Genomic DNA, 21824 nt, shown 5'->3' on the forward strand with positions numbered 1-21824 from the left:
TGACAAACAACAATGTTTCTGTGAAACTGAAATTGATGTTCTGTTGTATCCTCATGGATGTGAAAGAAATAAAGACTCATATTATATTTAGATCCATTCTATTAAAGACCATTTTAATTTTTCCTATAATGATGGTAAGGGGTCAATTTGCTATATGTCCCATAAGAGTTCAAAGCAATTTATATATATTTGTTTAATCGGTTGGGGCTTATAACAACTGTGTGAGGTAGATAGTATTGTTATCCCCATTTTACAGATAGGGAAACTGAAGCATAGATATGTTTTTAGCATTTGCTCAAAGTAAAAAACCTAGAAGTAGAGTTGCTACAGAGAGAGAGTCAAACAAATTAAGTATTCTCTGTGCTTAAAAAAAGACAAAATATTTATGGGTGAAATTAATTCAAAGAAGATTGGTCAGTTTGTGTTTTTAAAACTTAAAGTGACAAATACAATTTTCTAGGTCAAAGCTGACAACTCCCTAAACAACTACAGATTTTATAGTTAAAGATTACCTTTAATATAAGCTTTATAGGCAAATGCATTTCTCAGAAGCTTTACTTTTTCTATCATGTATCAGAAAACATAACAAGAACATCTTTTATCACAACAAAAAGGGAAGAGTCTATGTCATTTTTTTTTAAGAACAACTTTTTGGAGATATAATTTACATACCATATATCCACCCAAATAAAGAGGATAACTCAATGGTTTTTAGTATATTTACAGAGCTGTGCAACCATCACCACAGTCAATTTTAGAACATTTTCATCATACCAAAAATAAATCATGTACCCATTAGCCACTCCAGCCCCGAGCAACCACTAATCTGTCTTGATAGATTTGTCTGGTCTGGACATTTGAAGTAAATGGAATCATACAACAGGTGGCCTTTCATGATTGGTTTTTTCCACTTAGCATAACATGTTTGAGATTCATTCATAGTACAACATGTATTAGTACTTCATTCTTTTTATTGTCAAATAATATTCCATTGTTTGGATATACCACATTCTATATATCCATTTATCAGTGATGAACATTAGAATTGTTTGCACTTTCTGACTCTTATGAATAATGGCATGAACATTTATGTACAAGTTTTTGTGTGCACCTATGTTTTAATTCTCTTCGGTATATGCCTAAGTGTAGAATTGCTAGGTCATGTGGTAACTCTGTTTCATCAGGCTAATTTTGCACTGGGTTGATCTTTTTCACAGTTCCTGTTTGTCCGGGCACAGATATGCATTACCAGAATTGCTTCACATCAAGCAGAGAAGAATAAATTGTTTATTTCTGAGTCCTATTTGCGCATGTTGATACTATGTATACCATTAATCACACCAAGCATTCATGTATCAAATTGAGAGTCAGTTGACCAGGATAAAGACTATGAAAATTAATAGCCTATAAAACAGCTTTGATTTCTTTTCTTATAGAAGTCTTAATATGAACGTGCAAATTCTGATTATCTTCTTTTTTGTTCTTCCACAAAAGAATCTATCAGTACTCAATATTCTTGCAAAGTGAAGGAAGCTAACCAATAAACTGTTTTCTTTCTTTTTTTTTTTTAAGGTTTTATTTATTTATTTGAGAGAGAGACTGAGAGAGAGAGAGCACGCGCGTGTGTGCACGTGCACAAGTGGGGGGAGGGGCAGTGGGAGAGGGAGAAGCAGACTCCCCACTGATCAGGGAACCCGATGCAGGATTCAGTCCCAGGACCCCGAAACCATGACCTGAGCAGAAGGTAGACACTTAACCGACTGAGCCACCCAGGTCTTGATACCAGGATCATCAGTTTAAGCCCTGCATCAGGCTCCATACTGGTCGTGGAGCCTACTTTAAAAAATAAAAATAAAAAAAGCTTTTACTAGGAAAAGATTTTGAACAAAATAAAAATTGGACCAGAATAAAATGTACTGAAGTGTTTCAACCTCATTTTTAGAGGAAAAAGTGTTACAATGAATGAGGTAGTGCCATTAGAAGAGTTCCAATCTGTGCTCTGCCAATTCTGATTTTAAAATAATATTTTTAAGACTAAAAGGTAAATCTATCAGTTCTTCAGAATAACCTCTCCAGAAAACATCAGATAGAATATGGTCTCTTTTGTGTATGTATCTTCCAGACACTCAGTACACTCAGCAACCATTCTTAGTCACTATAGAAGATGATAGTTAACTCAGCAAGTGTCTCTTGGATAAGTTCTTCACAAATGGAGATTAAAATAGTACACTTAAAATGAATAGCAATTTTAATATTTGAAGTGCTTTGCATTTATTAATTCAAAGCACAACATATCTTAAATAGTTTATGCACTGCTTCTGAAATCCAAATATAATTTAAGTATTCCAGATCTCAATAACTGAGTGAAAATATCATGCTGGAGTTGTATAAAATTATCTACAATTTAGTTATCTTTGCAGGGGGAGCAGACCAATCATAATTGTCTGGAAAAAATTGTGTGTGTGTTTGTATCTGTAAATTTGGATATCATTCTGTTCAAGTGATTCTACTCCTGATAACTTGCTGCCTTGGGCTGAGGTCATGATCCCAGGATCCTGGGATGGAGACCCAAGTGGGTTCCCTGCTCAACAGGGAGTCTCCTTCTCCCTCTCCCTCTACCCCTCCCCTCCTGCTTGTGTATGCGCTCTCACTCTCTCTCTTTCAAATAAATAAATAAATAATTTTTTAAAAAAAAGAAAACAGCTTTTTCTGTTGTAATCATGTATACTGATCAAATGATGTTTAGGCTTTTCAGAGCAAATTCACTTAATTTTCAAGAGAAAAAGAAAAGAATACTCCTGAAATAATCCATTTTCACTGAGATTATATTGCAATAGCAATACAGAATATTTAGGAGATTTATTTTTTATCAAAAATTCAAATAACTTGGTTTTTCACCAAGTACCACATTACCTAATTACCTGGGTTCTTCACTTAAATTATTGCCCAATAGTCTGGATAAATCAGTTCATCTTCAGCTATGGGAATACAATTTGTTATACCTAATAAGACCCAACTAAGAGGATTTGTATTGGAATATATCTTGACTCTGAAATGAAAGAGTTGCTTTTGCACATACAGATACAAACCTGTGAAACTAATGTGTTTGCCATACAGAAACATTTTGGTCATGGGAATGACCAGTTACCCAAACGTTAACGATGGTTAACATTATAATACCTTGAACATTATATTCACTGTCTTACTAAATCATCCTTTTATAAGTTCATAAACTGTAGCTTGCCCAGAGCCACATAGCTAGGTAAATGTTAGTGCCAAAATTAGAGTCGAGTTCTCTGATGCTAGAGCCCCAGGCGGCTTTTTCTTTTTTAACCTGTTACACTATTTTTTTGGAATATTTTGGTTTCTGCAGCCATAATATGTAACTTGTGGATTGTGTTCCAGATATGGGCAAGTACTATGTCATAAAAATCAAAGCTACAACTTAGCAGCCTCTAATAATAATTTAAAATAACAAAAACTGTATTTTTAGTTCTCATTTCATGACCTACCATACAGGCAGTCCTTGCTTTGCATGAAATTGCTAGGCCATAAATGATTGTGCTAGCTGAAACCATGCAAAACAAAGTCATAATTAATGGAGAAAATTCAACTGTTCTGTGAGCTTTTTTTTTTTTTAAGTAAGCTCAACACCCAATGTGGGGCTTGAACTCATGACCCCGAGATCAGGCATCTCACGCTCTATCAGATGAGCCAGCCAGGTGCCCTCTGTTCTATGATCTTTAAAAAATTTTTGTCAAAACATTAAAAATTCTCTTACTGTTGGTTATAAATGTATAAAGAAATGAAAAAATAGAACTACTTAGTACACTGTAATCCAAAAAGTAGAAATATATTTAAAGTTTTCCTTGTAAAAAAACTTATCTTTGAAATAAAAATTTAACACCCCCCAAAAAGACTAGGGAAATTAACTTTACATTTTATATAATATCAAAGATATCCAAGCTTTTGAAACAAAAATGTAAATTGTGCCTACACCACCCAAAACACTTATCAAGTACAGTTCAATCTTGCCTTCTTCTCATCATGTGTTTTATGATAGGAGCAAGAATCTTTTCTATGCTTTGGTAAATTGACGTACTCCTGTTTGGATCAGCTTTCAACATCCTATCCGTTGCACTTTCAATGTCTGAAGATATCTCTCAGAGTACCTTTAGTGTGCCCATGTCACTTCCTCTAGGCATTTTTATCCTTTTTATAACAACTACTTTTTTGATTCATGTTGATGCATTCTCCTTCACCAGGTACTTTGGCTGCATATCTAAATTCTTTCAAATGACATCAGTGTCAACATTGTCACATTCAAATATTTCTTCTGTAACTCCATTTAGATCTGATTCAGATTTTACTTCCAATGTCATCACTCTTAGTTTCTCTGCTACTTGTTCTTTCTTTCCTTCCTTCCCTCCCTCCCTTTTTCTTTCTCTCCTTCCTTCCTTTCTCTTCCATTCCCTTTTCTTTCTTTCTCTTTCTTTCTTTCTTTCTTTCTTTCTTTCTTTCTTTCTTTCCTTCTTTCTTTCTTTCTTTCTTTCTTTCTTTCTTTCTTTCTTTCTTTCTTTCTTTCCCATTTCACTTTTTGGACTATCTATTTCGGTAAAACATCATGTGGATTTACCATTGGGAGACAAGAAGACAGGAGAGCACAGCTACACTTTGCTCTCTGTGAATGAACTGAATAACAGATACACCATGACCAATCACTGAAACACTTTGAAAGAAGTGATATGATTGGTCACTGGTCATGATGTTATTATGTAGTGATTTTATAGATTGAAGCAGCAAAGTTTATACTTTGCACATTGCTCACGGTTAATGTGCTGGTCATTGAAATGTACTGCTCAGATTGTTCACAGTTAATGTACTGTGATTTGGGGGACTGGTGTTTTAACTAACTATGGTCACTGAGATTCATGTATATTAGAACCTTAAGTGAGGACTGTCTATATATGATAATAATATGAAGGATATCGTATACCACAAAGGATCATAAAAATACTATTCTACTAGGGTGCCTGGGTGGCACAGTCAGTTAAGTGTCAGGCTCTTGGTTTTGGCTCAGGTTGTGATCTCAGGGTCATGAGATCAAGCCCTGCATAGGGCTCTGCACTCAGCACAGAGTCTGCTTAAGACTCTCTCTCCCTCTCCCCCATCCTGCCACTCTCTCTCTCTCTCTCTTTCTCTCTAAAATACATAAATAAGCCTTTTTTTTTTAATTTAAAAAATAAAGTTTGGCAATAGCTCAATCTATTAAAAAAACTACTACTATACTGTATTACAAATTTATAGATAGGAATAGATCTCCTAAACTAATATGCTGGTGTTAATTGCAGTTTAAAATTGGTATTTATCATATCAGTATAATAATAATAATTTTACTTACCTCCTAGCAATTTAGAAGTTTGGAGGGATGTAATGTATGATCCAGGAAAATTTAAAAATTCAAATTGATAAATTCCTTTAGATAGAGTCAACACTAATCTGTTATCTTTAAAGCAGGTCTCAATAATATTTGCTTATTGAAAAACACATTTATGTTATAAGCATGTAAAAACTTTTAATTCATAGTGATTACCTATATGTAGGGACAGAAAATGGTTTTTTAAATTCTCCTGTTATAATTTCTTGTATACTTATGTTTGATGAGAAAGTATTTTATATTGAGACCAGAATATTTTTCAATATACAATAATACTATCTATATAATAACAAAACTGTCATGATATTCAAATAAATTGCTAATTTTTAAAATTCCTATTTGGACTGAAGGAATTGATATGGTTTGTAAATTGTTCTTTTAACCCTAAAACTTTGTGTTCTCTGCCTTTTATATTAAAAGCTATCAAATGTAGTACATGTCTATTTTGGGGATTAAATACCTATTTTTTAAGGGAATGGTTAAGGTTCCTAGCATTATTTAGTAAGTTAAAGCCTTAGATGTTAAATCTGATTTGGGGTTGAGCTTTCGGAAGGAGAGGATGATTCATAGGCACCTTGAGACAGTCACTTTTCCCACATGAACCAAGGAGCAGATATACTCTAAGGCTCTCAAAATAAAGACAGTGCCAAGTACTATCTCTTGATATCATGTTATGTTTTCTACAAGGTGTTAAAAGATAAAAATAAGATTGTTTGAGTAACATTCAAGTTTCATGAGTGTCTGTGTATAATGCATGAGAATTTGGATGAGTAAATATGCATAGCATAATTCTTTTAAAATGATGTACTTTTAGACTGATTGACTTACCAGAACTGCTGAAATTAGAAAACACACTCCAATTTAATTTGAAATAATGAGGACATTGGCTCTGCTGCAGTTATTTTGAATGCCTGACTATGAATGGATCGAGTGCCTCATTGGCATTGCATTGAAGTCATTCAGAGACTTTTTTTTTTTGCCATTACAGGTAGAGCGGGAAAAGGCCATTCTTCTGGCCAATCTCCAAGAGTCACAAACGCAGCTGGAACACACCAAGGGGGCACTAACGGAGCAGCATGAACGGGTGCACCGGCTCACAGAACATGTTAATGCCATGAGAGGCCTACAGAGCAGCAAAGAACTCAAGGCTGAGCTGGATGGGGAGAAGGGTCGGGACTCAGGGGAGGAGGCCCATGACTACGAAGTGGACATCAATGGCTTAGAGATCCTTGAATGCAAATATAGGGTAGCAGTAACTGAAGTGATTGATTTGAAAGCTGAAATTAAGGCCTTAAAGGAGAAATATAATAAATCTGTAGAAAACTATACTGAAGAGAAAGCCAAGTATGAGAGTAAGATCCAAATGTATGATGAGCAGGTTACAAGTCTTGAGAAGACCACCAAGGAGAGTGGAGAGAAGATGGCCCACATGGAGAAGGAATTGCAAAAGATGACCAGCATAGCCAACGAAAATCACAATACCCTGAATACAGCCCAGGATGAGTTGGTGACGTTTAGTGAGGAGCTAGCCCAGCTTTACCACCATGTGTGTCTGTGTAATAATGAAACCCCCAACAGAGTCATGCTGGACTATTACAGGCAAAGCAGAGTCACCCGTAGTGGCAGCCTGAAAGGGCCGGATGATCCCAGGGGACTTTTGTCTCCACGATTAGCCAGGAGAGGTGTGTCATCCCCTGTAGAAACAAGGACCTCATCTGAACCAGTTTCAAAAGAAAACACAGAGCCCAGCAAAGAACCAAGTCCAACCAAGACCCCCACAATCTCTCCTGTTATTACTGCCCCGCCGTCATCTCCAGTATTAGATACAAGTGACATCCGCAAAGAGCCAATGAATATCTACAACCTTAATGCCATAATCCGGGACCAAATCAAGCATCTGCAGAAAGCTGTGGACCGGTCCTTGCAACTGTCTCGTCAAAGAGCAGCGGCTCGGGAGCTGGCCCCCATGATCGATAAAGACAAGGAAGCCTTAATGGAAGAGATCCTCAAGCTCAAGTCCCTGCTGAGCACCAAACGGGAACAGATCGCCACACTGAGGGCAGTGCTGAAAGCCAACAAACAGGTGATCTCATTCTACTGACAACGCATGCTAGCCAACGCTTTCTTAACTAGTTAATTCTTTAATGTTTTTGAGTGTCCATTATCATCGGGATGAGAGTGCAGATTCCTGGTCAGCAGAGGAATAAATCAAGCTATGTCCCAGTGCCAGATCAGAATGTAAGACTTATTTTTTAGGGAGTGAGTGGATGATATGGGAGGGTAACAATCCCCTTCTCGAGAGAGGTAGAGGTGAGGCAGTTAAAGAAGGATCCAAGGAGAATCCAGTTGCAGAGGTAGAAAGGCAATTCAGGCAGTACTTAGCTGGAGTCCAGCAAGCATTGAGTGGGGAAACAGGTGATAGGGGTGGAGAATAGGCTGGCATGGCACCTTACACCAGGGAGATACCCTGGCAAGTGGTGAGAGCAAACAGAGGTCTAGAGACAGAGACAGAGATAGAGATAGAATGTCCACTAGCTCTGCCAGTGACCACATATCTGAAATTTAGGTTCAATTGGGGTGTTAATTCACCTAGGTCAGAGCTGAAGCAGTAGAAAACTTTTCCCAACAATAGATCTTGTCCTGGAATAAGCGGGAATGCTGCAACAGGACCCTACCTGACTAATCCTTAGATCTCCTTCACGACTGAATTTGTTTTCCACCCCTTAGTTTTACCTGGGTGGGAGTGCTATGAAATACAGATGGGAAAATATTTTTAATTTCTGTTTAGTTTCTCTGGAAAGTAAACCTTGAAAGATACATTTGGGAAGGGTGCTAATAAAGGGTGGTGATAAAGAGAAACAACAAAACATCAGATACCTTCTTGCAAACGTAAGCAGTGCTGGTGTTGGGGAATGATTTCAGATGCAGTGCTCCTTCTTTTGCCCTTATTTGGGGGAAACCACACCATTATTATGTCATCCACAGTACAGGTTTCTAACATCTTTATCTTCAGTTCCCATAAATCCACTGATGTAATTAAGAGGTCTATCCTGCAAGCAGTAATATTGTTGCACTATAAACATGTTTTATATAAATCTAAAGGCAAATTAGGACCTTCTTTTGTGTCATCACTTCAGGGAGATAGAAAAGGTTAGGATGAATAAAGAATTTGTAAGAGATCTAACTCCAATTTGAGGTCAGAGTGAAAGAGTTTGTTACCATAAACTGCTACAATCCAAAGACCCAGTGACTTAGAGTCATCATCAATAGCCAATACCATATTACTAATACCATAATAGATAAGGCTTAGACAACCTTTATTAAAGACATAATATCCTGGGCATTCTTGGTCAAGCCATTCAAATAACATCTTTGACTACTTCTTACAGGTTGAATATTAACAACCTGGAAACCTAGATCTATAAGTGTCAAGATGCTTAACTGATGCAGAAGTACAGATAAGCATGGTTGATAAGCCAAGGGAGACTAATTTGTGAGCAAGCATCCATTGATTACATATTTCAAGGCAGGTGGTAAATAGGGATGCAAAAATAAGTGACCAAGTAATCTAGTAGGAGTTCAACACATGCCTGTAACTATTTACAGGGTTGGACATACCATCGAGAGGTATAAACAGTACCATTGGAATTCAGTGCAATACAGGAATACAAAGCATTCCTGGCTAAATTTTTATTTTCTCAGTGGTTTGTGGTACCATTTGCATTACATTAGCATCACAAACCTTATGGTCTCAGTAAATAAAATGAAAACACATTCCTAGCCATGCATTTAGTTTACATTTTAATGATGTTGGGCCTACTGCTAGGATGCTTATGTGCCACGAATAACTTCAGATGTCTGCAGATGACATCAATTATATTTAGACATTGCGGAATGTTCGCTATTAAGACTAAGGTAAGAATGCTGTCATAAAGGGAAAAAGGGGAATATTCCTGTTTTAAAAATAGGCATTCTGCATTCTTTATGGATCTTTTAATAGACTTCAGGGTTTTTTGTATGCACATTGTCTTCTGCAGAAATATGCAATGTTTATGAAATACCATCTGGGGACTAAACTGTGCAAGATGCTGAACATTTAATGAAGACTAATACACGGTCCCCGCCTTCTAGACTAGGACTCACAAACTAGTGAGGCTGTGGGGAAAGACACAGATCACGACAGTGTGACGTTCTACATGCCGCAATAGAAGCTATGGGAGCATTGCCGAGGAAGGGATTAATGTTTCCTAACGACGTTAGCAAAAAATTTCGTGGAAGCAATTATACTTGAGTTTGTTCGTAAAGGATAAAGAGTTGTTTTCCAGGAGAGGATGAAACCATTCCAGACAGAAAGAATAGTAGGTGGAGACCCACAGAATAGAAGGATATATTCAGGGAATGGTTGTGAAGATCTCTGTGGGGGGAAACAAGATATTTTATTTAGAAATTCAACTTTGGGAGCATAGAGAATGTAGTGAATGCAGACATCACCAAATCCACTCAAGGGTTATAGATACTCAGGATTTCCTACTTCCGAAAAAGCTTTGTACAGGCTGTGGACAAACAAAAATACAACCTACAAACAAAGCAGAGTCTTTGGGGGCATTTCTTAAAAAGAATAAATGAGTTTGTACTTCTATTTCAGATCTTGCTCTTTGTCATTCCGTCCTCTCCATGCTTACAGATTTGTATGTCAACATTTTCACAACTTTGAAACTTAATGGTCTTTCCTAAGTAAATATGTATAAATTTTTTAAAAATTAAACAACTGCCATTTTTCCCCAGGTCAATTTCTGCATTCTGGATAATTTTCCTAATCTGTAATATTTCTGAGGATTCCACTGAGCTATATAGCATTACAGAACATACCAAAATATTTTATGAGTAAATTCTCATTTTAATCTGAATCTGAAATTCAATTAAAACTCATAAGAAACTACTCTGAAATCAAAGCATTAACAAAACTACCCTACCTCAACATTGTTTTAATTTTAATAAGAATCCACTTGTCTCTATAGAGGTTGGCACTTTGCATAAGAAAGTCGGGGCTGTCCATTTCAAGCACAAGGAAATGTTAAAAACCAGGATAGTCTTCCTAGGAAATCCCATTTGTATTGGATTTTTTTTTCATTAATAATGGACTTTTTCATTAGTATTGAATATTTTTACACACCCTGAAAAGCTGTGGTTAACAGTTTGTAAAAATAGTATGCTTCCAGTTTGGCTTCAATATATATGCCATGTGCTATGCATCAAACAGGCAGTCCCTAAATATTCATTGATTTCATGCATTGATTCCACATTTTACTTTCTTCCTACTATGTGTCAAGCTAGTTCTCAACTTGAAACACTGTTAATTCCAAAAGATTCAGAAATACCCAAATTCCAAGTTCAAACAAATATTTTAATTCATTCAACATTTTGGAATTTCTGCTTTTATGGAGATTGTGAAGAATTAAATTAGACTATAGGTTTTTGTTTTGAAGTTGTAGGCAAAGACAGGAAGTACTTGGTTGGTTGTTAATTCTTTTCCTTAAACATGTAATATGGATTTATAGTTTGTCATATACCCATGCTGTAAATTGCGATGGCCTGTGTCTTCTAGGCCCACAGAGCACAGGTGACCCCAGAATATTTGCATTCTGTTGTATTTCATTTGGAAGCTGTGCTTCCTCACTACCTTCTCCTTGATTAAATCCTTCTTGTATGAAGTTCCATTTCGGCTCCCTTTCTGTCTGAAAAATCTCACTCTCAGGAATCTGCATGAACTATTTACTGAACTACTATCGTTTCCTTAGCTCCTGATACTGACTCTGGCTTCCAGGGCAATTTAACCACATTATGATTTTGAAGAAAAACTGACCTGTGTCCAAAGTACATATATATATATATATATATTTAGATAAAATGTAACCAAATCGATTTCACTTGCCATTTATGAAAGAAAGTAATAGACCCAGCATGGACAAATCTGTATGATCGGTTTTCCTGATATGAAAACCATAAGCATTGTGATTTTTCTCCTTCAGACGGCTGAGGTGGCACTTGCCAATCTCAAGAACAAATATGAAAATGAGAAAGCAATGGTGACGGAGACTATGACAAAGCTTAGGAACGAACTGAAGGCTTTGAAAGAAGATGCAGCGACTTTCTCATCCCTGAGAGCAATGTTTGCAACAAGGTAATAGTTTCTTCTTCCAAGATTAGGTGTGATACAGAGTTTAAAATTCACATGCATCTCTTGAGTGTTGTTTGGGGTGCCGTCCAAGAGGGTAATGTGTGAAGAAAACACTTGGGATTCCGCGCTGACAAATCTAAGACAAAATGTTCTGTGCTGTTTTCCAGAGCCCTCTACTGGACACGCTGGATCAAGCAGTTCTTTTACACAGAAGTATTTTTAAATTGATGTAATAGATATTTTTCCTAGAGCTTATGTGCCCAAAAGAATTAGACCCCGAAAACCTCCGATATGGGGGGGAAACATACTTCCTAAAATAGTTAAATATTATATTTTCACCGCTGAAATTTATTTCTGTGACTAAAGAACATAAAAGTGCTTTAGTATTGTGTGAGAAAGACACCTTCGTAATGAGTATCAGCATTCATTATATCAGCTAATTACTTGGACTTTAATACACTGAAATAAATTAGAATTTCTGAAATGTAATTGTATTTATCACCAAATTTTTCATATTGCCCAGCTAATCAATTAGACAAATATTAGTGACCACCAGTTTCATTATCACAGTACAGTGGTTCTGTACTTTGTTTTTAAACGTGAAGTGATGAAACATGTATTGATTCAAAGGTTTCAAAATCCTGAAATTTTCTTTTTCTTTTTTTAATAAGAATTTATTTATTTATTTATTTATTTATTTATTTATTTATTTATTTAGAGAGAAAAGAGAAAGCAAGAGAGCGTGTGTGAAGGGGAGGGGCAGAGGGAAAGGGGGAATCTTAAGCAGACTCCATGCTTAGGGTGGAGCCCAGACTTGGGGCTCAGTCACGCCCTGAGATCGTGACCTGAGCCAAAATCAACAGTCCACGCTTAACCAGACTGAGCCACCCAGGTGCCCCATCAAATTCATAAGTTTTTTAAAGATGTCACCATCCAATTTTTTGCTGTCACAATTCAGTACCAAAGCAAAAGCAGTCATATATCTTACATGGAACAAAATTCACAAAGCATAACTATGGCTCCTTTTGAAGATTCAGTAAATAATTTATATGTAGCTGAGATAAGTGTAAAACAAAGCCCGGGTTTTATAGGAGCCCTGGAGCTTGTCCAGCTTCCTTGTGTAACAGGAGAGAAAGTTTCAAGCTCATACTTTGTGGTTGATGGTGTTGGTGATGGCTGTGAGAAGGCTGAGTCCCTGGCGGATCACAGAGATGCGGGGCACCCGAAGGAACTGACTTCTGGGTCTGAGCCTGGGAGGATTCAGGGAATAGTATAGACACTTCTGGCCACCGTGGAAGGCAGGCTAGAGAAGGGGGATGGTACAGAGTGCTCCCCTCTTTGATGAAAGAAATCAGTCAGCGTTACATGTAGAATATATATATTCTTTTAAAAAGAAATCAAAACTTTTTAAAGGGACATTTACAGTCTCAATCTGGTTAAATAAGAATTATTTCACCCATATAGTGCATTTTCACACTATTTTTCTTTTTGTGTATCATAATTGCCTTTCTCCATAATATTTTTACAAATATTGTTTGAGCAATTAAAATAAACCCAGGGTCCTGAAATCCACCTTCTATTTTACTAAGACTCAATCTTTCTTATGGTATCCCTACTGCTTCTTGACATTTAAGGTTTAAAAAAAATGGGACCCACCTGGATCTCAAGTTCGTTCACCAGAGTCTGTTTTTTTTCTTTAAAATGCTGCAAGGCTTGTGTTAATTTCAAAGTTTGTATAGTACGTTTTAGATACCTCCATCAAGTCATTCACTCTCAGCTGGTGCGTGAAGAATGTTTGTTATTATCTTAGTGGGTGAGTAAACTCAGAAAAAAAAAAGTCTCTGAATAATCGTGTGATTAATTCTTCCTTCCAAATGTTTATGTGCTTAGGTTTTACTTTGATGGGGAAAAAGATCACTGAGCTTATCTTTCTGCTGTAGCAGGAGTATCAAAGCTGAATAAGGATATTCCTGACAGTCCGCTGTACCTGTATCAAACCCTAGGCAAATTTGGGTTTTCTTTGACATCTATTGCTTTATCATCCGATTGAGAAATCTTTGAAAATATTCAATTTCTAATTCAGGCAAATCTGCCATATTGAAAGCAGTGCAGCTGCCATCTTTTTTGTTTTGCCAAACAAAACCCCTAAATATAAAGAAGAAAACGTTTTCTTTACAAACATTATTATTCTTTTGCATGCTACAGACCTGGTCTGTAACAAACTTGTCACATTCCTCCAAAGTGTACAATGTTACACAGGAGAAGAAGCTATTGTAACACATCTAAGATGCTGTGAACATTACCTGAGACTTTGCTGTTCGTTCTTCTGAATGTGGAGCAGCCTCCACAGTAACTCTGTCCTTGGGGTTTAAGATGTCACCTATTAGAAGTGTCCATAGGTACTCCATTGTATAGATGAACCATCAGTTACTGTATCTGCCCTACTGTTTCCAGTTTTCCATTGTAATAGGTTACCTTCATTCTGCCCAGGGAAGACCAAGTGTTCTAAATCTAATTTCCAGGAAAATCCATTACTGCTCAACTTAAGTTCGATGTTTGCTTTCACGGAGATTTTCACTGAGATTTGTTTGGGTCCTAGGTGTGATGAGTATGTCACACAGTTGGATGAGATGCAGAGACAGTTAGCAGCCGCAGAGGACGAGAAGAAGACTCTAAACACTTTGTTACGAATGGCTATCCAGCAAAAACTCGCCCTGACCCAGCGGCTGGAGGACTTAGAGTTTGACCATGAGCAGTCCCGACGCAGCAAAGGCAAACTTGGAAAGAGCAAGATCGGCAGCCCTAAAGTAAGTGGGGAGGCATCAGTCACCGTGCCCACCATAGACACTTACCTCCTGCATAGTCAGGGCCCACAGACACCCAACATTCGGGGCAGCAGTGGCACTCAGAGGAAAAGGTATGCATGCAGCGATCTTCATAGTATGGTGCAGAGGCCAGATTTTTAGTTAACTACAGAAATTAATGTGCTCTTACTGTGGAGGATGGGGGAAGGGAAGGAAGAGAAAAACCGGGAGTGGGTGTATAAACGGGCCTTGCTGATGTTAGTTTTTCCAAATCAAAACCTTTTGATAATTGTGTTGATTTATTCCTTTCTGTCCCCCACACCCCACCTCTTGATTAACCATAATATAATTTTCGAGTATCTGTCAACATCTTTGCTGTTCCTTGTATGCATAAATATGCCTCTCCCTTACCTCCAACCTAAAAATTGCTAGATAAAAGGTGGATATTAAGAATGAAGCTACATTTGAAAGGTGGATATTAAGAATGAAGCTACATTTGAAAGTCATTGTACCTCTGGTTATGGTGCTATTTACCAGCTTCTCTTTAATGGGGCAAGAATATGAATCTGTTCTCCTAGGGAAATTTTTATCCATATTACCAAACTGACAACTGACTAAAAGGAGATGTCTCTATTGAGGGGAAATGGAATGGAATGTGTATAGTCTTTTCCTTAAAAGCAGGTTTTTGTGCCTTTCATTTGCTATGTGAATGTTGCTCAAAGAACTCATTTGCAAGGCTTTTAGTGGCTTGATTTCATGACCTTTTTACAGAGTCCTGGATGTTGAATTACTTACCCTGCATTTTCAGTTAATGGTAAAATTTTTATTTTAGGAACTGTCGGTAAAGAATCAAATAATATCAGTATTTTCTATTTGCGGTTCAAACTAACTATACTAAATTTCTTTTCCAGTATCCAATACAGTTTCCAAATAGGGTTGTATCCTGATATGGAAACTAAGCAATTAGCAAAAATCTTGATTTACATGTTAAAAAAAATTAAATGCCAGTATAAATAATGTTGTCACTGGTGAGGCTTTGAAAGGTAATTAAAGTAAAACTTTTTTGTTTCCTATATGTATTTTCTTGGATCTCCTGCAAGACAATTTTCACCTTCCCTTTGTGATCAGAGCCGTCCCAGGACTTCAGGGGCTACCTACCTACAGAATTTATTAAGAGTTCCCCCTGATCCCACCTCCACAGAATCATTTCTTCTGAAGGGCCCCCCTTCCATGAATGAATTCATCCAAGGGCACCGGCTCAGCAAGGAAAAAAGGTTAACCGTGGCTCCACCAGGTAAACATTTTTTCCTTGGGTGCATGTGACGCAAATGATTGGCTGAATAGACAGCTCTCCCCTTCCTCCCAACCGCTCATGCCCACCCATCTCCGGAGTCCGACTTTGACGACAGGCGAATTCCTACAGCTAAAGTAAAGACGCGTTCGCACTCGGCGTCCTGTTTCCTCCTCTACAGGCTAGACGAGCGTTCCTTAGGAGTCTCCAGGGACTTCCTTTTAATAGCCAAGGATGGAACATGAGAGTTGGAAGGAATGGGATAGGTCAAGGGAATCTAGCAGCAGGTGTAATGCAGAGCACAGCCCTGGGTCCTATTTGCAGTTTGGTAGCTCATAGCAATTCCGTCCTGATCAAATTTTATCATTTTGTTCTGATAATTTGTAAGGTAATTTCAGAAAAGGGAGCCATCTTTATAAAAGCCTTTAGGGCTCATTTCCTTTTGTAGCGACTCAGAATGTCTCCTCAATCATTAGAGAGAAAATAGAAGTAAAATCCTCTTAAGATTTTGCTCCTCAGAACATTTACATCTTAGTGTAATATTCTCGTAGTTTGCCAGCCCTTAGTGATTTGTGCTTACCAATATGCTCACAGTTTATGTTCAGCTGCACCGTTCTGCATTTTTCTTTTCCTTTTTCAAAAATTTTTCCTATGAAGAGCTTCAGTTGGAAATATGACTCACTCTTGAGTACTGATACCCAGACTGTTGCACTCGGCTTTGTCTCCTGGACGTTACCACAGCCTTTGAGTTTGCCACAGAATTTTGTTTCTTAATTCACTTTGATTTTATCACCTACCTCATTTACTTCGATTTTTACCTTAATTCCTTTTTGGAAACCTCAGCCTTTGGATTGCTAAGACTTCCTTATCTGATTCGTAAATCAGTCTACTGATTGGGCTTTAAAGGTGTGGTGTGGAAATTTACAGCCCATACTCTACATTCTAAGAATGTTTGAGTGAATAAGTAGTGATAATGAGCTGGAAGAGCATAACAGCCAAAATGTACACCAAAAAAAAAAAGCACCAACACTGCTGGATATTCTTACTTTCACAACTCATTTGCTGTTATTTCAGACCCCTTTGGAAGGTAACTTGAAGTCTCTGTAAGTCATCAAAGTGGTTATGATTCATCAGGACACTTGAATAAAACCCTCCAGTCATTTTAGTGTTCCAACTGGATTTAGTAGCTAAGTGTCTACTAGAACTTAGAAAAGAAATCCTATAAAATCATTATAAAAAAAAAAAAAGAAAAGAAATCCTGTGATTAATAAGTAACCCTGTGGTATTTTAATTTAAAAGTGACATATCAATAAGATTAAAAATTAATAAACAATAACTATTTTCATTTTGTATGTGATCATTTGATCCTTATTTACATTACTATGTATTTATATCATTGTCATTACATTGTCAAAACCATTAACATTATATTGTAAACTTTTCTGTGTTACTACCTAGTCTATTTTTATTTTTAAAGGTTGTTGTATCATAAATTTTATTTCAGATGTTACTGCATTAATCAGTACGTCTTCTCTTGTTAACCACTGGGATAGTTTTTCATTATTTGTTATTTTATGCAGTGCTGCTAGAAATATCCTCATGCAGTCAACTTCTCATCGGTTCAGTTTTTTCTCAAGCAAGATCATTGGGTTAAAATTATGAACATCTTAGTGTTTTGTGCTCCATTTTGACACTGCTGTCAAAGAGAGTATATCTGTGTACCAGAAGTCTCACAAAACATTTTTTCCCATTTTCATACATTCTGAATCTTTCTACAACTCTATTACACTCTATATAACTTGCAACTCTAAGGCTACTTACCATGCGTGAATGAAAGTACCATTATGTTGTCTTACATTCTTTAGTTTTGAATAACCAGAAAATGCCATTGGCCTTAGAAATTATCATTATATACAAGATTAAAGATATAAAGAACAAGGCATTCAGAATTATCATTAGGCCAGAAAATCATTTTAATGATAAGATAACATACTAAACTTCACATTTTTAGCCACTTATTTGAAGTTAAAATAATGACAGGGGGGAGGAAGTAAAGCTGTTATTATAGCCTAAGTAAAGCTCTTATTATAGCTTAAGGTAGGACCCATGGGTCCTACCAGATTCGTTCTTAATAAATTTTTAGATCAACTGAGCAACATTTTGTAAAAAGTTTTGGCTAAATCAACTACTATAGAAAGTGACTACCTACACCAAACAAATTGTGGCTTCTAAAAATATTTGTATTATTAACAATATATATTATTTTTTGTAGGCTGAACTGCATTGGGAAAGATGTATTAAATATTATTTATGGTGCTTTTACTTTATAAAATGTGTTCAATGAGCTGAGAAAGGGAAAATATGCCATATATATCTAGTCCTATGTTCTCTGCAAGAAATATTTTAAACCCATGGGAAATAATAGATTTTTAAAGTATTTTTTATTCACGAATTTAATGTAAGTTACTGATAATTATAAAAATTTATTAGCTAGTGGGGCGCCTGGGTGGCACAGTTGTTAAGCATCTGCCTTCGGCTCAGGGCGTGATCTCGGTGTTCTGGGATCGAGCCCCACATCAGGCTTCTCTGCTAGGAACCTGCTTCTTCCTCTCCCACTCCCCCTGCTTGTGTTCCCTCTCTCGCTGGCTGTCTCTCTCTGTTAAATAAATATAATCTTAAAAAAAAAATTATTAGCTAGTAACAATATATATTCATCATTTTAAAAGGATAATTCCCTGTTAATTTATTAGAATGTTTTTTGATAAGTTTTCTGAAATGTATTTTTAATATATCTTTGTAGGTGATTATTATTATTCTAATAAGTGGGTTTTCTATTGAGGACCATTGAAGTAATTAAATTAATTGAATCATTTCAGTAGAAATACAAAGAGTTGAATTTGTTTTGGATCCTTTTGTTAAGGAATTAGGACAGATTTAAATCTCATTTAAAAATTTAAAACAAAGAAAAAAATATTATCTACCGTATATAAGGGGTATTTTCAAATAGATTTTATTTCTTTGAGACGGTCAGCAGAAAACCTCATTTTCTTCAAGCCACAATTTCTCAATTTCTGGAGAATCAACTCTCGAATGGGCATTGATTTTCAAAATTAATAGATTGTTTTGTACTAACTGATTTGCAACATTAATACAACCTTTTGGAGGAAAATTCTGGCCTTTGCCTCTGACTTTGGCTGTTTCTACTGCCTTATCCCCCCAAATTCCAGAGTTTCTGTCCTTAGCTAATTGACTTTCTTGCTGCTGACGTAGTCCTTATCTTGGCCTACAAACGCCAGTGTTCTCACCCATATGGTTACCAGCCTTGATGAATCTGAGTCAAAAAGGACCCTGTTGTCACCAACGAGTTTACAATCAGGCAGCAGGTAATACATCTTCATAAAATCATTGGTGGTTTTATATTATTTATCATATAAATAGCTGTTGTATATTATTTATATAATAATAAAATAATAATAATAATAATAATGAAATCTTACCGTTTCATCAATCATTAAAATCAACCTACCAGAATATGTGAAAGAAATCCATGTATTTATAGGCCAGAGATGTTCTCTCTATAGTAAAGACTTGACTACATCATTTGCGTAGGTAAGTTAGGTTCCTGAACCCAGTTGCAATGTGTGTATGTGTGTACGTGTGGAGGCTTCCCCACTCCCAACAAGCAATTCTCAGACACCAGCGGGTCTGCTGCAATTCAACTGAGTTCTGACACTGTCTACACAGAAATAACCTTAGATTTCACCTGCTTGGGCTCAGTCCCACAAGACTGCCCTGCCCTCCTTTCAGACACCAGTTGAAAGCCCAGGTTATTACTTGTGCTTCTGACCAACTGACTATGGATTAGAGGTTCCAGTGACCCCCTCCTTGACTTCAGAGACCGGTCACAAGTGTAGATCGTTACGTATATTTCTAACCGACTGACTATGAATCAGAGTTTCCATGACCCTCTCCTCAGGTTCAGTCAATTTGCTAGAGCAGCTCACAGAACTCAGAGAAATATGTTACTTACTAGATTACTAATTTATTATAAAAGGATGTAGCTCAGAGACAGCCAAATGGAAGAGATGTGTAGGGCAAGGTATAATGAAGGAACTTGGCATTCCATGTTCTCTCCCAGCGCACACCACTCTCCCCAGATCTCCAGGCATTCACCAACTCAGTCCTTTTGGGGTTTTATGGAGGCATCATTACATAGGCATTATTGATTAAATCATTGGCCATTGGTGATTGATTCAACTTCCAGCCCCTCTCCCCTCCTCAGAGGCCAGGTAGTAGGACTAAATGTTCCAACCCTTCAGCCACATGGCATGTTCTCTTGATTCTCCTGGTAACCAGTCCCCATTCTTAGATGAAGTCCAACAGTCACTTTATTAAGATAATTGGGGACACCTTTGTCACTCTCAACAGGAAATTCCAAGGGTTTTGAGAGCTGTGAGCCAGGAACTGTGGATGGAAACCAAATAAATCTTTCTTATAAATCACAATACTGCAACAGGATAAACAAGAAATCTCAAACATAAAAAAGCAAGTTTGAACCCTTTTCTCGAAGTAACAGCCTGGGCAATTTGCTCTTCACACTGTTTTCCATGTAGGAGCTTTTCCTTTTGGATGTTTCGCTTTCCCCTATCATTTCAATTCCCGCTGCCCCACCCTACTTCTCTTTTTCTCTCCTTCTCTTTCTCTGACACGATGACTGAACTAGTGTGAGAGAATGGTACTGTTTTGAAATCTGAAAATTTTGTATGATATTTTAGATTTTGCCAATTTTTAAGGCAGCTCACAGAAATGTGTTAACCTTAGATACATAATCACCCTTTTAGATGTATAGTCAACAACAGGCACAAACATGTTCATTAGTGAAAATTGCCTTTACATTTCACTACATTCAAACAACAGTTTGTTTTTTATATTGCAGTTTATGTTTTTAGGCATGTACCAAACCCACATTTCTTTCCTTAATTTATTTGCTCATTCACTCATTCATCAAAATTTAACAGAATGTGTTGAGCTGCCACTGTGTGTCAGGCACTTTCCTTGGCTTTTGATACAATATGCTATTTAAGTGAAACATCATCCCCGGGCTTCAAATAAGTAATGGTGTTAATGGATGTTCCCAGAATAAACAGAAGAGTTGGGATCGTTAGGAGCATTCTCCCAAAAGGAATGTGAGCGCTGGTCTTGAAAGGTGACTAGACCTTGATAGGCAGACAGTAGGGATGCAGATATGGGTAATGAGAAAAGCCTTCTAGGAAAGGTCAGCTTTTGCAAAGGCCCCAAGCTTGGGGACTAGAAATTGAAGGGAGACTTGGGAGTAATAGGAAATGACACTGGAAAGACAGACAAGGACTTAAAAACAGATGACCAGGTTAGTGAGAGTGGACTTTATTCCATGGGCATAGATGACTGTTTTAAGATTAAGACCAGGTCTTCAATATATTAGATCTCCCTGACAGCAAGGTGTAGAATGGATTGGATGTGGCTAACATCTAAGGTAAAGAAGTAGATATGGAGTCTCATGAAATGTGCAGATGAGAGGTGGTGGGGTTGGAATCAAAACTGGGAGGAGTGTGCCTGTTGACACATGTCTGAATTTAGAGAAGTCCAACCATACCTGAGAGCCAGTGTGTCCTGTGTACACACAACCTACTCTTACTGCTTGTTTCCTTCATCTTCCCACGTTTTATATAGAGAAAGAACTGAGTGAGTGCTATTTGAACTGACTTCCTGAACTAACAGACAGCCTCAGTGGTTTTTTCCTAAAGTATATTTTTTCCTCTAGAGGCCTCTCCATTTTTGTGAGCTCCCCTTCCCCAAGTCACTATGCTTCCCACTCCCCCTTCCCCACAGGATTCAATTTTTGAAATAGCCAGAGTGAACAGCAGTCTGTTGAAACTTGCAATCTCTTAGGCTCGTCTTTTCTCTTAATATAGCTTCTATAGAGGTCTCTGCAGAGGAAAGCTTGGGCATTTTCTGATGCTAGAGCATGTTGCCCTTAGTTTGGTATCCAACAAAACAAAAGTTAAATAAAAAATAGTAATTCAGAAAATGTCAACCACATGTTGGAATATACATGTTTCTATCTGACCCCAGTGC

The 21824-nt window shown here is 37.1% G+C and overlaps 1 protein-coding gene across 4 annotated transcripts in view; it reads left to right on the plus strand.

Moving 5' to 3' along the window:
* BICD1 (BICD cargo adaptor 1) overlaps positions 1–21824 on the plus strand; it is a 212650-nt gene that overhangs the window by 163226 nt on the left and 27600 nt on the right. For 2 of the 4 annotated variants that reach the window (XM_045811923.2, XM_045811925.2), the window contains exons 5-7: positions 6426–7520; positions 11467–11618; positions 14215–14422. In XM_045811923.2, the coding sequence (XP_045667879.1) occupies positions 6426–7520; positions 11467–11618; positions 14215–14422 (1455 nt within the window). Of the gene's footprint in view, positions 1–6425; positions 7521–11466; positions 11619–14214; positions 14533–15519; positions 15714–21824 lie in introns of those variants that run through there. The other 2 variants (XM_045811927.2, XM_087855762.1) reach the window with 2 other exon arrangements.

The sequence above is a fragment of the Ursus americanus genome, chromosome 25, assembly GCF_024610735.1.
Source record: "Ursus americanus isolate L20-20 chromosome 25, mUrsAme1.1.p, whole genome shotgun sequence".
NCBI classification, from domain to species: Eukaryota; Metazoa; Chordata; class Mammalia; order Carnivora; family Ursidae; genus Ursus; species Ursus americanus.